Raw genomic sequence first — 17594 nt, 5'->3', positions numbered from 1 at the left:
CTTCATACATTTAATGAAGATCACCATTTAGTAACAGGAGAACAGTTGCCTATAGTTCATAACGAGCATATTGTAACAGAACATTTCCAATCCAAATTCTCAAGCTAGATAAATAAATCTCTTCTGCTAGGTGTAGCATACTGACTCTGAGGGAGTATGTGTTTTTCTTTTTTTGTCTAATATACTAAATAATACTTATCTCTTCTCCTGCTAAGGGATTAACAAATTGCCCATGTTTTCAGAACAAGCCTTAAAACTCAGCGATTTTTTTCTTCTTGTCTGGTTTAATTCCACCTGTCTAAACTTGGAATGACAGTTAAAATTTCAACTCTAAGCATTCTCCCCAAAACGTACACGGATAACCCAAAACAACAAAACAACCCAAGAAAAGTAGATTTTTTTGTTAGCACAATAATTTTGTTCATGATGGGTAAAAAAAGCACCAGTGTGTTTGAGAACAAGAGTAACCTGGACAGAGGTGGATTGCCTTCTGAATATTTTTCAGAGGATTGTTCCTCTCATCTTCTAACATGTGACATCCTGCTGCCAACTGATTAACTGCAATATTCAGCAGGACTTTCTATAAAACAGAACACAAAAGAGACTTAACAGTATAATATAACTGACCAGATGGAATTAATTTTAGGATTGTTTATGGAATTATAAAGTCCATAAGAAAGCCAAACCTTTCCATGGTTTACATCAAGTACATGTGCAACGTTTCCTGCCACAGCTCCCCCCTGCAAGATTAGAGAAAAAATAACTGATTTGGTTATATGACTGACTGATTAAGAGATTTTATATAAAATGTAATGCCAAGATCTTTTTATCTTTGTTAATCAGAAACATAGTTTGCATAATGAGATCTTTTGCTTGCCTACCGCACAATCTCTTTACAAAGAATTAGGAAGAGACATTCAGGATTAGAGCTTATCCATACGTTGTGTTTCTAATTTTACCCCATATAGAAAGGGGTTTGTTTTCAAGTGCAATTTCTGTTTACATAATTGACATAAATTAAGACAAAGAGTATTTATTTGGAGAAGAGCTAATAACAAGCATAAAAGTGGCAAGGAAATACTGGCTAATGCAAAAAGTGAAATTGACTACATTAACCAAATTCAACATATGTAAATCCTAATATATATTTATACACACACACACATATGTATAAAACTAAACAAAAAAATTATAATAGTACAGCCTTTTCTTGTTGGAATACTTCTGGCAGATTTTTCCTGTAAGTTTATTTCAAGAAGATAAAGAATCGCTACCCCATGAAACATGCAAATAATTGGATCTGTAACTTCAGTATGTACCTGTGCATTGCTCTGTATGTGCTTGGGTATGCAAGCCTTCAGCAGTTAATATGAAAACTTAACATCCATGTACCGAAGGGTGGGGTTTTTCTCAGTTAAGAAACAACACAGACTACTCAGGACGTAAACAGCACGTATGTATTACAGCAATGCACTTACTTTTGCCTTTTTCAATGCATACAGCGGAACTAGTCGAGACAGAAGAGACCAAAGGGCAGGATTATCAGGATTACTGGGAAAAGAACAAGGATATTAGACTTTCTGGTTTAGATATGAACCTGGTCTTCCATGACTCGGTAGGCAGTTACTATAAATCCCAAATGGATCTTTTTCTATCAAGAAAACACCCCAGTGTGGTTGAAAATAGACATGGGTAGTAATTTAAAACAAACAACACAATATTGAAGTTATATTGGTGGCTAAAGAAAAAAAATGTACAACATGTATATCAATATTCACGGGAAGAAAACAAATAAACTTTAGGACTACAGGTCTTGTCCTCATAGTGTAAAGAACAAGGAATTTTAATTGCAGTCAGAGAAAAACAATTTGCATAAAGAATCGTTTCTGAAAACACTTGGAGAGACTATGAGGTGTGTCTTGCTTAAAGGCATTGATTAAAGTTCCCGCTTTCTAGAATGCTAAGGCTAATCAAAACATATCTAAACACAGACATTTAGCTAACGGAATGAACAGCTTCAGGGGCTGTTAAATATTAAATAAAAGCCCTAGAGACTTTTCTAGGTTGAAGGCTCTGCTACATATAATGAAAAATGCTTTCAAAGAACAGTAAACTGATCTAGCTACCAAAGAAGCCACCAAAACAAAATGAGAAAACCCCAAACAAGCCATGAAACTTCGGCCATTTGATCCCATAAATGAGAAAGCAAGCTTCTGTCAGCTGATGCTACAACCTTAAGTGAGGACTTCACGTTTGAAAAACAGGGTTTTGTTTCGTTTTTTTTTTTAGAAGAATGCTCCAAGTGAACAGAGGTTTGCTTACTATTCAATGTAATCAAAGCAATACATTTACAAGGCAATCTAAAGAAAGACAAAATACATACCTGTGTATTGCTTTGGAGACTTCTCTCTGGACCTCCACACTTCTCCCTTGCAATGCATAAACAGCAGATGCAATAAGGCACCTCTCATAAATGCTATCGTCCCCTTTTTCATGCTTCAGTAATTCTTTTAGGGCTGCTGTTGCAAGTGTAGCATCCTGCTTTACCAGTCCTAGTGTGCACAAAGCCTTCAGACTTTCTGTACTAGGTTCCTTTAATGAGCTGTTGAATCAGAGGGAGGGAAGGAGACGCTATTTTGGAGCACAAATTAAACTTACTGTTAACATTAGAGTACTTGTTACTTCTGAGTCCGCCTGCTCCTATGTACCATGTATGGTATACAGAATTAGCAGCCTCTCACTGTGGGATTGTGGATCAAGCTAGATCAGTATCCTTGAGGTCTCAGGATATGGAAAACAGCAGTGGTTACGTGCCACTTCAGCACTCAAGCTTACAATGTGTAACTACTTGGCAAGACTGACACATTACTTGCCCTTCAGCAGCAGCCATAAAATGAAGGGTAAGAGACAATGTGTAACACTGACAACTACTTTCTTTTCTTGATGACATCTGTACTTCTAACTAGTATCAAACCTGAGTTGTAGTGTGCCTATTCACAGTTTTGCAACAGAAATCCAGGAAGGAAAAAGCCAGAAATGAGCCTGCTGCATAGAACTGCTCTGAGAACAGGGATATTCTGAGAAACTATGCCTTGTTTACATCAACATTTGTTCCAACATAAGGTAGTCTGAGCATGCTTCCCATCATCTATTAGTTTTAGTACCACTATCAGCTGCACTGTTCCATTCATTTCATTATGAGAGGCAGTTTAACCTCGTATCAATAGTATTCCAAGCTTTATTGGAGACCTACTAGATACAGTTACTGATTTTTTTTCAGCAATTTTTTCTAGTATAGGTGGATAACTCTTGGCTCAAGTTAATCCCTTGATCTTCAACTCTGGTGAAAACAAACAGCGAGGCCAGTACAAGCAACCAAAATCGAAGACCTTAACTGATCTACTAGTCGGAAGGTGTTCTTACAATAAACGCAATTCAATAAATTGCAATACAAACTGAATGGAGGCCAATAACAAAACAGTGCATGGCAACAGTAATTTGGAGTCACTTCACTGTAATGTCCTAAACATAACTACAGAACGAAGTGCTGCTTACTTTCACTTATCAGGCGACCACAGGCTCCTAATCAAGCTTCTAATGATTATTTTTGCCTTCAAAAAAAGACAAGAATGTAAACTTCTGATTGTTTTCAGTCCCTAACAAGAAAAATTTCTAAGAGCTGTAAAACATAAACTTGAATAGCCAGCACTATGTTATCTGGTGCAAAGGCGCTGCCCTTCGACAAGTAAGAAGTGGGATTCTATCATATTAGCTATGGAGATTTTCAGCAGTGAGTATGTCTTTGTGCCAAGCTGGCCATGAGAAAAGAAGAAAGGCAGCTTGTTATTCAGGGTCCTATTCAGGCCCTTTAAGTCATCTAGCTTGAATTTCAGTCAATAAAGACATCTGTCTATTGGACTAGAATGCACCATTTTTGTTCTTGTTACTAAAATCCACCATGTACCTTTGCAGCACTGTGCTTCCAATTCAGATGTAGACATATTCACTGTAGTGTTACTTTCCTAAACCTTTTACTACTTTTTTCTTTCTTTAAACACAAACAACTAACGTCACCTAGAAAACTCTCATTGTTGATGTTTATGACAAAAATAGAAGCCTGCAGTGATTAATCTGATGTAAGAAATATCAGGTTCCTAGCTAGTTAATCATCAGTTACTCAGGATTTAGAATGTACTAGGTCATGGACCTTCACTATTTCAGTAACTTCAGGAGCCTGCTGGCAAGACGGAGACTGTACAGCCACTACTGGAGTTCTCTATTGACAGAGTTGATCCTGAGAGGCTGAGATGTTAGCTTTTAATCCATAGCTACCAGGAGACTAACAATGATGCACGGGCTTTTAGCCTCCACAGCTCCGAAAAAAAAAAGACATCCATGACTTAAGTGAACAACTGATATAGATCTGTTTCTTTTAATGGGGAAGCTACAAGATTGTCCTTGTCTATGACGCTTGGAACACAAATATTCTGGAGATTTCTATTTAAACTGAAATTGTTTGCATTAGTCATCTAGATTTCTTACAGCTAAAGAGCGAAACTATTGCCTAGTGCTTAGGACAACTACAGATTAATATTATCTTAAAAGATAAACCTATTAAAACTACCATTCAGGGATATTAGACATCCAAACTGCCCACCCCACTAACCCTTCCACTCCATACTGCTTTAAGAACATGGAAGAACACATAGGCCATAAAACAAAACAGACATATCACATGAATAAGCTTAAAAGAACACTGCATTCACTCCCACTTTACTCTGCAACACAAAAAGAAAATATCCACCTGATATCCCCCAAAAAGTAAATTTGAGGATTCAGCAGTACAATAAAACATCATATACTGATTATTATTCCCTCCACTCACCATTTAAACAGCAGCGTCTTTGCAGCATCCACTTTGTTCTGTTTATACTCTATTATTGCCAAGGCAGTCAGGATATGTGCTTTATCTTTTTCAGACTCAGCAACAGACAAGGCTTTCTCATATGCTGGTAAAAATTCAAGACACGGAATTGAAGGAGGAGAACAAAATACAATGTTTATAAAGCCTCTAGAAAGGCATGATATTAGAACACACAAACAGGGGCACTTTGGTTTCAGGTTCACTGTATTTTCGCACCTCAAGTCATAGGCAGAAGACTTTGGAAGTAACTGGATGTTAGGAAACGCCAGACTTACAGCACTGTTAGAGCCTGGGAGTTATTTAATATGTAGCAAGTGGAAACAGAACTGAAAAGCAATATTGGGATATCCAGAAAATGCCTGAAAGAACACAGTTTAAACACTCCTCTGTGATAGTTTATTTATGAAATAGTACTTCAGATGGGCACACATCACTCCAATTAAAAACTAAGAGTTACTTAAATGCTGAGCCGGCTGCTCCTTTGCGAGTGCTTACACTTTTACACTAACAATTCAGTATATTTTTTGTGAAGTCTCACATCTTAGCAATGCAGAACACAACAATACAGCACTTAACATTTAGCACTAAAGCTACAGTGCTTTGAACAGCACATTAATCTCCTACCCAGAACTGATTTTTCCAGGAAAGCCATTTCATGTGAGAACAAGGGAAGTTAAGAGCACAACAGCTTAATGGATAAGAATTAAACATTTGAAGAAATGTAGCTTCCCTTTGTACATTTTAGTAGTTCTAGCACCCTGGTGAACAGCCTAATGATTAAAATAGTTGTGGAATTTGTACTTATGCATTAGAACTGAAAGAGTGAAATAAACTGAAATAAACAGCTAGGTTGCTCAGACAAACAAATTTTGATAAGATTCACCTCAAGAGAAGTGTCCCATAATGCTCTGAATTAGGCAGATGCTTACCTTTAATACTTTCTTGTAAGAGTCCTTTCTTGAAGTAGGCTAACGCTATCCCCACAATGCCATCAAAGTCAGTTAGAGGTGTTGATGTGTAAACCTCAATGGCCTTATCACACTGACCAAGGGCACTGTAAAAACAAAAACAGTCACTGGTATGAAGGATGTAGCAACAGCTGCTCTGATTCAGACAAGCTGACCTTGCAGACCAGTATCCTCTTTTCCACAGCAGTTGTAAGCAGACATCTGGAAATAGCATGATTAGGACAAGAATGTGCAACATTCCCTATCCTCCTCCTGCTATAGCAGTTACTCTCTCCAACTATCTGTTGTATGAAGAATAATTGATACAAAAAAGTCCTCCCCATCTTCTTGACAACTACATGTAAGGATGTCACTTAATGGTCAACACAATGGAGTGGGAGAAAACAGCAAAGGAGAAACATGAAAAAAGCAAATCAAAGTATGCATGCACACAGACAGGCAAGTGCACATACAGAGAGAGATACAGCATTCTTGTTTTAAGACCACTATAGAAGAAATTATACAGGATTGTGTTTATGAGAACTAGCTATTAGTTATTAGAGCTTTGCTCTTGTGTAAGGTGCACGCAGGAATCACCACGCATACAGCTTGGATGTGAGACTACACGAAACTGAAGAGTTGCTTCTAAAATCTACCCTGCAGTTAAAGAATGAATTATCACAGCCTAGAAGTTCCAGTGTCACGTACAGAAACTTAAGAATATATGAAGTTTCCCTAGAGAGCTGACAAATACCTAATTAGCAGAGCTTGAGCTATCTCATATCAAAGAGAAGTTTGAAAGTCTTCATCTGTTAAGACTTGTGTCCTGCATTCCCTCAGAACCAGAAGGGAATCGTGAAGGGAACTTAGAATTGCGAGTAGGACTGCAGCAGCGAGGGTCATCAGCAGAAAGATCACATACATGTACAAAACACCCCAACCCCACATTCTTCAGGTTGTACAAGTCACTACAAATTCAAAGGGCAGGTAGAAGGGATTTCAAATAAACCCTGAAGCAGCTGTTTTATTCAGACTAAGCCTACCAGCGTGGAGATTGTGAAAAAAAAAAAAAAAAAAAAAAAAATTCTGGAGCCCATAAAACAGCTACATTGTGTAGACTATGTTAAGGCACTTAAGTATCAAGCTAAGGATAAGGGAATCACTGATACGTTATAAACTGTGAAGACATACAGCAATTCCTTCCAATTTGATTTTTTTTTTTTTTTTAAATACAGTACCCATTTCTGGAGCACATACAAAGTCCAGTCAAACTTGCCTACAGTTAAGAATGAAGTTTAATAGATTATTTTTAGCAACCACGTTTCACCTTTCAGCCTCACCCATGTTTTGTGCCACTGCATTCACTACATCCAAAGTTGAAGTTAGGGACTGGGAAAATGTCAACAAACACTTACCACAGCGATCTGCCATAGTTTCGCATTGCTGTATTGTACTTCTCAGTATCCTCAGAGTTTTTCAGCAATGAAGCTGCCCTGAAAATAACCACAAATAAGAATAATTACCATCTGACTATAACACGCACATTTTGACAATAGTTCTCAGAACAGAATGGACAAATGTTTTACGCAGAAGCTTTTCTATGCTAATTAAGCACGAACAGAGCCAATTTTACCGTTTTAATGCATCATGTTGACCAAACATGGTTTCTTTCACCACCTCCCCCTACCATTTAAAAAGAAGAGAGGAAAAAAAACAAAACCGAAGTCCAACCACCTCTATTAATTAGAACGGGGTAGAGACCAAAACTAAAACCAAGCTTACCAACGCCCAAAATTTCACTTAAATCCCATACAGTGAATTAGCTAAATGTCCTGGTAAGACACACAAGCCTTGGATGCCTCTGCTTCTCCAGTTCTGTGTTCTGCATTTCCAAATTTGATGTAAGAACATCCTCACACCTCCCCTTACAGTACACTTAGTATAAATGTGCTGTTGAATTGAGAAAGTAAGGTTTACTAAAGGAAAAGAAAAACCGTTAAGTTTTTCAGCTGGTGCATGGAAAAAGAGGTGAAGGAGCTTTTATCAGTAAACTTTCCAAGAGTGTATAGTTTACCTCTCATAGGCATCTGTTGCCTGCCTTTTTAGATGCAGATACTCATTCAAATAACCAAGCATTGTGAAAGCAGATGCATCGTCTGGGTTTCTTTCTAGAAAATCAGAATTGACAATATAGGAGAACATGATCAGAAAGAGCTGTGAAAAAGCATTACAAAAACATTGCTACATTGATGCTACAGTGTATGCATATATACAAAACACATTGCCAAGTGTTTCAGTCAGTTGCTCACTGGAATCCTTTTGACAGGCTGAAGGCAAATACAGAAGAGATACAAAGACCCACAATATAACATCAGGTTAGCTCAAAAATGTTTAAAATCTTATGGCACAACATTAATGCACTCAATATATTTTAAGTTTTTCAGCACGCAGTGGTTTGGGGTTTTTTGTAATAAAATAGGAAACTATTCAGCTTGTATTGACTCTAGTAAAATACTAGTAGAATCTTATGGTTTATTTTTAATACTACAACTTTGAAATGCTTATTAGTAGCTAAGGCACAGATTTGTCAGCTGTCATCTCATCTCAGACTGCTAACCTTTTTTCCCAGACTAGGAAGGATCATGTAGGCCCCTCCTGCAATCCATTTAAGAACAGGGATTGCACAGACAAAGAAATATAGTCTCACATTTATCTCATTTTAAGTGCTTGCACCTTATTTTGTAGCTCTCAAAAATCCGCAACAGATTACTCATCAAAGGATTTATTTACATAGATGCAGGTTAAAGAAAATCCCCATTTGCTCTATCTGCCTTCTGGGCTAGACATACACAAGCCTACCTCCCAACAGGGAGGCCACACTGCCTTGGAACCATGCCCAAGAACACAGTCTGTCTCCTGCTGAAGGTTAACACAATCATATGCTTGAGGTTATGGAGTTACATAGCACCCAGGAGCAGGCTTCTGCCAAATATCATGGCACAGGGGCAAAGGAGCTAGCATCTATCTGCACCAATGCATACAGACACACCCAAAGGAAGTCTGATAGCAAACACCTGATGACGAGCACGACAAGGCTCTGGTCCGTATTTTGATCCGTCTTTGAAACAAAATCTGCCGGAATGGCAGACAGAACTCACATCTATTTCATCTTTGTGTGATAATAAAAATCAGTGGCCCACTTACCCTGTTTCAGTTACTTACTTTACAGTTCAAAAGCCTCTCCCCAACCCAGCCAGATCACTCCCTGCCAGAACTAGTACTGGTGTATCTGTTCCTTCTGAATGCATCTGTTAGGCTTGACAGGTTAGTGAGGCATTTAAATTACCTACCTGTATATTTGCTCAAGACCACCTGGGCTGCTGGAATAGCATTCATTTGAACAATGTTGTACAGATATAGTTCAGTGTTTCTGTTGCTTTTATCCTGCAGCGTTGAACATACCCAGTGGGCATAGCCTTTTGCTCCCTCAGTCTCAAGAAACAAACAAAAAAACCCAAAACAGGAGTCATTAAACCTGCTCAAGCAACAGCGAATAATTAAAGATTATAATAACAATTCTGTGTTTTAAGGCAGAGTCTTGGCTAAAAATCTGCATCAATGTTAAGCAGGAGAAGAAAACACCAAACTGAATTACTCCACACACAGTTTTAATTTCTCCTTTGGGCAAAGAGAATTCTTACGTTAACGTATCACTTGCTGCACCACTGAAGGGATGAGAGACGAAAAAAGCTATAAAACAATGTAAAGTCACTTTCTTAGAACTCAGGGTACTGGTAATATCCTTGCTCTGTCCTGGAATACTTAAAATTTATGCCTTTGATCTCTGTCCAATTCTGTAGAACATCAAGAATGTTTTTTCACTACTTATGGAGCTGATTTCTTGGACCATTGCAACTAAAGCACTTAATAAAATAACTGCCTGCTATTCAGTGCTAGTACGGGCCAGGAACAACAACATGGAAGTCAGACAATCTCATCTGGAACATGACCATAACCATTTCATCATTCAAGACACACCTATTTTTTAAAAAATTACATCACCTAAGTAGGGAGATTAGATATGCAGAAACTTCAGGACAATACAACGTATACTTACATGCATACTGAGTTCAGTTGTGTGCCTGAAGAGATCCATAGTATCATAGCTGCCTACCGTCTCTGCAATAAGAGCCTACAGAGAAGCAAGAGTTGCTGCGGTCAGGTACTTTAAAAATTGTGACATCAACAAGAAACTCAGCACGTTACTTCAGGCACATCTTAGACATTTAACATGAAGACACTTTCTTTTCCTCATACTCTCCAAGAAACATTGGTTTAAGAATAAAATGAACACAATTAAAGGGAGCACAAGCAGTTTCCACTGTATCAGTACTTGAAACTTAAGGTCTTCTGCTGCTACTTTACATTCTTCAGGACAAAGACTTTGTGTGTGTTAGCACAACTTACAACAACATCTGATAGATAGGAGCTGAATTTCGACATGTGATGGTGCTAGTCCCTCCCCAGATTCCAGTTTCAATTAGCTATTATTAGCAGGTCAGCAGCATGAGATTATGAAGTGGACCTATAGCGATCATAAAAGTATGAGTCACAAGTATTTCTACTATTCATGGATGGCCTAGATAGCAGGGGGAGCATATCCAGCCCTCAGTGGTAAAGGGAGGAAGGGACTTCCCAGGAAGAACGAACTGCTTTTGCCCCAGGTACATTAGAGACTTTACTCTTCCTAACAGTGGTGTTAGAAGGGGAGGCGGGCTGAAAAGAGAGTTAAGCAGTGCCATATAATGAGCTAGAGATACACCTGAAGCTGAAATAACTAGCACCTTATGAAGACAGTGCTTTGTTGACAATGCTCAATAAAAAGCTTCAGAGCACCAACAGTGATTGTTTTTTTAATAGACAGTTTCTTAAAGAACTCACAACATCAGCCAGAAAAACATTATATAAAGATATCTGATGAAGGTAGCTTCCACTGTATTACCACTATGGAAACAAAGGGTCCCATCCACCCTCAGGGGAAGTAGAAGCTCCCTTTACTTAAAACATTTAATTTTCAGGAACATGCTTAAGTGCCAATTACTAGGATGGAGTCCAAGTCCTCTCTTTGAGGAGGTGGTTTTGATGCACCAAATCTAACTGGGTTCGGTGCACAGTATTATGATTTTTCATCATCTTACCTGCCCAATCCAACACAGTAAGTATGAAGGCTCCAGAGACTGGGCTACCTTGAAGGCTTCATGAGCTTGCTGTAGAACCAAAGATAGCAGTGCTATTGTACTGTCTGGCATGGTAACAGAGCACTTTTGAGTATACACAGGTATTGACATGCAGTAGTATTGGAAGAGATTTCATGGACAAAATCAGGCCACTACTAAAAACATCTCCTGTGCCACAGAGAACAATGCATTGCCCAGAGAAATAAACCAGTTTAGTCTTATTTAAAAAAAAAAAAAAAAAAAAACAACAAAAAACTTTACAAGATCAAAGTTCCCCTCCCTTCCAAATATATTTCCTTCTTAAAACAGTTCAGCAGCTAGATTACCTCTTAGAACAATTATTATTTTAAAATCTGACTCTTGGAGGATCCAGTTTTGGAAATTTGCTTTTCCTTCATGCAAACAGTTAAACAAACACCTTTTCAAAATGGTAAAACTGATTACCACCCACAAATTACCTTTTCCCTATGGATTGCTTATGTTTAGAGTTCCTCCCTCAGTGTGGTATAAGGTGAACAAAGTCTTAGCATTAGTAGTCTTAGCAGTAAGCAGTCTGCGGTATCAAGTTATTTTTATTAAAAGTAATTCTGACCATCACATTTCCAATTAAACAAAATAGGATAGGATGTAGTTTTAGCTGCATGAGAACTCTGGACTTCACTTAAGATGTACTCCAATTTTTCTCCAGAGAAACTCTGAAGGTTACACAGAATTACAGTAAATCATATGACATGCTGATGAGCAGAAAGCAGCTACCTATGGGAAACTCAAACTCAAAGTTCAGTTTGTGACTTACAATTAAGAGTTCTTGGTCAAACCTGGTCTGCAGTGGTTTGATTAACTACTTCTCAGTCCTTCCAAATACTTTTCATTCCATCCAGCTGCTTGGAAAGCAACCTCACCAATTCAGAAGAAGTTCACTTATCCCCTCCAGAACAAATATTTAATTCACTTGTGTGTCTCAAGTAAGGTACAGGTGCCAATTTTATTTCATTCAAAGGACGTAAAGTTTCTTGAATCTGAGAGGGACGTTCTTCACTGTTTGCCCACACTCCCTCCCCCATACACTCCCTTGAAAAAAAAATAAAGGGAAACTATATTTGAGGATGGCAAAGAGAGTTACCTCAATGTTTCCAGTTGCCAGATACAAAACCCCCAAGTTGGTCCAGGCAACAACATTCTAGACAGAACAAATAAAGTTAAAACCTATGTATTATTACTATATTCAAAAATAACACTGCATCAGGGGAAAAAAGTTTGAAATGCCCACTTGAAACAGATGGCAGCTGCCTACAGCACTTACGATTTGCTCAGCTTGAACAGATTTGATGAACGAATGTTGAGCAAGAGCATAATTCCCAATAGCTGGGGGGGAAAAAAAGGAAAAAGGAGAGCTGGATCTAACTGAATTTCATAAACACCATTAGTCATGTTGCCTTCTAATTTAGGATATTATGGAGCTAGGGGTTTTGCTGAAGACTTACCACTACAGGAAGCAACTACACCAAGTGCATTCCAATAAAGATGATTTTTGCTGTCAAGCCTCACAGCTTTTTTGAGACACTAGAAGAAAATCAAATGTGGATTATATCACTAGAAGAGCAAAAATTAAGACTTTATGCACTTACTTATTCAGAGATGTAGGTTTTACTGAGGACAGAGAGAGTATGCAGACAAGCACCAACACCAACTTAAATTTTAAAGAATGTAACAGGAAAAACAGGCAATACCTGTAAAGACTTCTCTAGCAGTTCACTGTTCTCATTCATGTCAGTGCCCACTGCTGTGAGGTGCTCTGCTTGTCGATAATAATTTATTCCAAGATCACACCATATGCTAGGCAAAGGCATCAATTTTAAAGCTCTGCTGTAACACCTACAGAAACATGAATCACAGAAGCATTATTCCAAGCCTCTCTACATTCAAATGAGTGCTTAAAAACCTAAACCAAGCAAACATGCATAAATACAAACAAAACCAGACAAGAATGGAAAGCAAACAACAACTAACCAATTTTCATTTGGACAGTTGTCTTCACAGAATCTATCCCGGTCTAAAGGCAGTTTGTAGTGCCCACCACTTGTGAAGCCACAGAATTGCATTAAACCAAAGCTGTACCAGTTGCAATACGCATGCTTTTACTTAAAACAAACGTCAGTCATTTTTACAGTTAATCAGGCTTCCCCTAGGAAGTATTTGACTTCACATATTGTGGTTGAGATTTACTAAGCAGCTGCATTTCCTGTCTTACACATTCAACTGCACAAAGCTCACAGGGAGTCACAGAAGCGGCTACACAAATACTACAAATATTTTCTACCATCATGAGCTTCCAGGGCTAGAAACAAGGAATTCCCTCTTCCAATGTACTCTAGACCCCATACCTAGGGCAAGAATTGATGACAGTTTTATAAGAAAGAAGTACAGACAGAAAGCTTAAAGTATTATCTTGGACTTTAGTAGTCCTGGGAGAATTAGTTAGCAACTACTGCAACCGCTCCACTTAAAGAGGCGCAATTTGTTGAATGACAGGCAGGATGTAGCCATGCTCAGGAGACAGAAACAAGGAGAAGAGCAGGTGCTAGATGAAGTGTTGACAGCCACTGTGGCAATCCAGGAAACATACCCTGAAATGAGCAGTGTAATTTGGAAGAAGCGTGAGACTCTATTTACCACCTGATTAAGCTTTGTTCAATATGCAGGTGTCGACAGATCAGCATGTCTTTCATTTTCTAGAAACGCAATAGTCTAGAATACTTGAGACTCCACAGAGCCTCACGCTGCATAGAAGCTCTTGATAATAAAAAATTATTACCTTCCTCCCAGCCTGAGCAGCTCACTTTTCTTCAGCATCTGTTTCCCTGCATTTTTACCCAGAAGGGATCCTAGAACTTGAACATTCACTTTGGTTGGTGAAATAACATGCACGCTAGTACAGGTATCTCCGAGCAGTTTCCAGAGGCAAGATACATCAGGACGGTGCCTTGTTGCCCTGCAATTAATGATACAGAAAACCCACACAACACCTATTCAGACACTTCAATATCCTCTTCTGAAAGAAAGTTCACCACTTTGAAGAGTGGCACAAACTCAAATGTAATTAATCAATGAGCTGTTTGATTTTTTTTGATTCAGTTTTCTTCCTATTCAAGCTATAGGTCTAAAAGGTCAAAAATAACCAAAAAAAGAGAAACTACAAAATGCCAATGTATCTCAACTTTGTTGGGACTAAGAGTCAGTTCTGAAAATTAGCCATTATCTATCAACATGTCAGCTGACTACACCCACTCTTGCATTTCAGAGCACCACCATGTTACATTACAAGACACGACTCATCTGCAGAAACCTGATGGACCTTCTCCTATAACAGCAGCTATCCCAAGGTTTACTTTAGGACACTAAAGCATTTTGTATAAAATGCAAAACAAAAAGATTGAGGGAGGGAAGGAACAATTTCCTCTCATCCACCATTTTTGGTAGAAATCCCCTCCTCCCAGCCCCCTATATACAGGAGGACTGCTGGAGAGAACTGTGTGTCATTTCACACTTGCGTTATAATCAAATGACTCTGTATTTTTAAACAGAGAAAACAAAACTCTATAATTACCATTCATTCAAGCAGCCTAAGTCCAAAATGTATTATTCAAACCATTTTCAATAAGCACATTCTTACTTCTAGATTAGAAGCCTGGTCCATTCCATTTAGTTTAACTGAAAATCCTCAAACACTTAACTCTTATTCTTCTACCTGTCAACCCACAATCCCAGGGGAAGTTACATAACTGAATATTTAGTACTAACCTTGTAAAAAATTCAAGAGCTTGCTCTATGTAATCCACAGCCTTCCTATCAAGATAGTTATCAAGGGCTGACCTTGCCAGCATGAGATAGCACTCACCAAGTCCTGAAAATAAGAAAAAATATCCCCTATGAAAAGAGATGCTTTTATGATATGCTTGATAAACAAAGTGGGGTGGGAGGCTGGAAGCCTGCTCAGTGTTCTGCTCGATATAAAGATTTATACCCTGCACAGGTTATGCCAAAATCAAAAGACCCACAGTGCTCACAACAGAGACTTTGCTTTTAACCTATCCTGTCAAGTGTGAACTGTGAAATAATTTGAATATTAAAATAAACCTAATAAATTATAAAAACCATAGCATTTAAGCTTTGGGTTTGTCCTCAAATAGCAAGTAAAGTTCTCATGAGAAATCTGCTCTGCATTGGTAAGTCTTTGGCAAATACACCAACTTTCAGCTCACACAAGTCAAATATCATTGCCAAAACACAAAAAGAAAGAATGTCAAGGTAGGCAAAAGGGGAAGTCTTCTTCGAAGAATACTTGAAACCAACATTATTTAATTCTGTTTACGTAAGAATTGACTTCATATGCTGTATTGGGTCTGGCTGAGATGGAGTTAATTTTCCCCCCAGCAGCCCTCATAGCGCTGTGCTCTGTATTGGTAGCTAGAACGGTGTTGATAACACACCAGGGTTTTGGCTACTGCTGAGCAGTGCTCCCACAGCATGAAGGCTGTCTCTCCAACATTTCCCCCTCACCCAGTAGGCTGTGGGTGGGCAAGATCTTGGGAGGGGACAGAGCCAGGACAGCTGACCCAAACTGACCATTCCACACCATATGACGTCTGCTCAGCAATAAAAGCTAAGAGAAAGGAGAAGGGGAGGCATTCTTTATTACGATGTTTGTCTTCCAGAGCAACTGCTATGCATACTGAAGCCCTACTTCCTGGGAAGTGGCTGCACATCACCTGCTGATGGGAAGTCGAGAATAAATCTTTTGTTTCCCTTTGCTTCTGCATGCAGCCTTTGCTTTTGCTTTATTAAACTGCCTTTATCTTGACCCACGGGCTTTTTCCATCTTATTTTCTCCCCTGCTCCCATCCTGCTGAGGAGGGGAGTGATAGAGCGGCTTGGTGGGCACCTGGCATCCAGCCAGGGTCAACCCACCACATATGGAAACAAATCCAACTGTTAAAAAGGAACTGCATCTAATGCCACAATTTCTAGCATTTTGGAACCAACAAGATAACTGCTTGGTTTATTCTCTTGCTGACACCAGCAGTGATTCTGTGTGGCAGTAAGTCGCTGGCTATGAGTAGAATTCATTCTCAGTATTATTTTCACAGTACTGAAGCTACCTTCCTCATGCTATCGTACCCTGTACCTATACCAAACTACTAATTGCAGCAGTCATGTTTTGCAAGCATCTTTATCTTGCCCCTACTAGGCATTTGTCTTGACCACACAGAAGTCCCAAGACCACGAGCTTCTCAGATGTCAAGAAGCTCTGTAATCTAAAAACAAAATCGATTTTATTCCCCAAAGTTATACATTAAAAGATATGCTGGAGCAGAGGCAGAATAAACCTACCATTTAGTAACACAAAAATAAAATACATCGAAAAGATGCATTCAAGTAACATAAGTATATTCACTCACCTAGTAGGAGACTATGATTCCAACAACTCAATCCAGAAACTATCTAAACTGATCAGAACAGTACCAAAAGAACACTGACATATGTTTCAGAGAGTTTTAAGAAGGCCCACCAAAGATAGCATACCAGACTAAACATTAAACAGTCTCTAAGAAGGTGAAGACGGTTTTGAGACTCAAAGTAGGATCTGTAGCTAACAAATCAGAGATTAGGATGAGAGGGATTATGAGAGAAGATTTAGGAGGTTTAAGAAAAGAATAAGTATAGAGGCAACTATAGGGGGGAAAACCTTGATACTGTGTGCTTATGTCCTCTCTAAGCATTTTATTCCAGGTGACGCTGTCAACTGTCACCTACAGACACTAAAAAAAGCCATATACACATGCACACTTCTATCAACACCTTTGCAAACTGCTGCTGCAGTCAGCTGTTGCCTCCTTGCCTGACAACTAGTAAAAATGCCTATCTGCAATGCTCTCCAACTCCATCATGGAGCTTTTGCCGTGTCACTTTAGTCTGGCAATCTCCAAGCGACAAAATTATACAGGAGGAGGTAGAGGGACAACCACCCTGTAAGCCCTTTCAGATGAGAAACTTACTGTTGCAATAGTAACCCAACACTTCTGACTTAGTCTTACAAGAATCATCCTACATTCACCCAAAAATCAAAAGGCCTTACACACAACGAACGAACACTCTGTAACTTAAAAATTCATACCAGTACCAAGTGGCAAGCAGCATCTGTTTCAGATGTATGGGGTGAGAATGACTGAAGACTAAGTGGCAGGGAGAATGTGAACCGAACAGTTATTCACTGGCTATCAAAATTTTATACGCTCCCAATATTATATATTTTGAGAATCACAGTTCTATCACCAGAAAGGAGTTCCAGCTCCCTCATTTCTCTCTGCTCCCACCTATATACTGAAGACCTCTACCTATCGCCACCTCTAACACTTGTGGGACCTCTCGGGATATGTTACTGCTATTTTTCATCCCTTGAAGAAGCTCAGAGGGGTCTCAATCACC

At 38.8% G+C, this 17594-nt stretch overlaps 1 protein-coding gene across 1 annotated transcript in view; it reads right to left on the bottom strand.

The window, feature by feature from the left end:
• The window catches only part of SKIC3 (SKI3 subunit of superkiller complex), a 50804-nt gene that overhangs the window by 13114 nt on the left and 20096 nt on the right, over positions 1-17594 (bottom strand). The window contains exons 18-34 of the mRNA XM_050912906.1: positions 14910-15012; positions 13924-14100; positions 12839-12983; positions 12593-12671; positions 12412-12473; positions 12232-12288; positions 11070-11138; positions 9989-10063; positions 9222-9363; positions 7946-8039; positions 7287-7364; positions 5854-5978; positions 4886-5009; positions 2384-2602; positions 1479-1551; positions 687-740; positions 469-580 (exon numbers count right to left, since the gene is read on the bottom strand). Of these exons, the coding sequence (XP_050768863.1) occupies positions 469-580; positions 687-740; positions 1479-1551; positions 2384-2602; positions 4886-5009; positions 5854-5978; positions 7287-7364; positions 7946-8039; positions 9222-9363; positions 9989-10063; positions 11070-11138; positions 12232-12288; positions 12412-12473; positions 12593-12671; positions 12839-12983; positions 13924-14100; positions 14910-15012 (1788 nt within the window). The remainder of the gene's footprint in view (positions 1-468; positions 581-686; positions 741-1478; positions 1552-2383; positions 2603-4885; positions 5010-5853; positions 5979-7286; positions 7365-7945; positions 8040-9221; positions 9364-9988; positions 10064-11069; positions 11139-12231; positions 12289-12411; positions 12474-12592; positions 12672-12838; positions 12984-13923; positions 14101-14909; positions 15013-17594) is intronic.

Source organism: Gymnogyps californianus, chromosome Z, assembly GCF_018139145.2.
Source record: "Gymnogyps californianus isolate 813 chromosome Z, ASM1813914v2, whole genome shotgun sequence".
NCBI lineage: Eukaryota > Metazoa > Chordata > Aves > Accipitriformes > Cathartidae > Gymnogyps > Gymnogyps californianus.
This window is presented reverse-complemented; position numbering and strand designations above follow the sequence as displayed.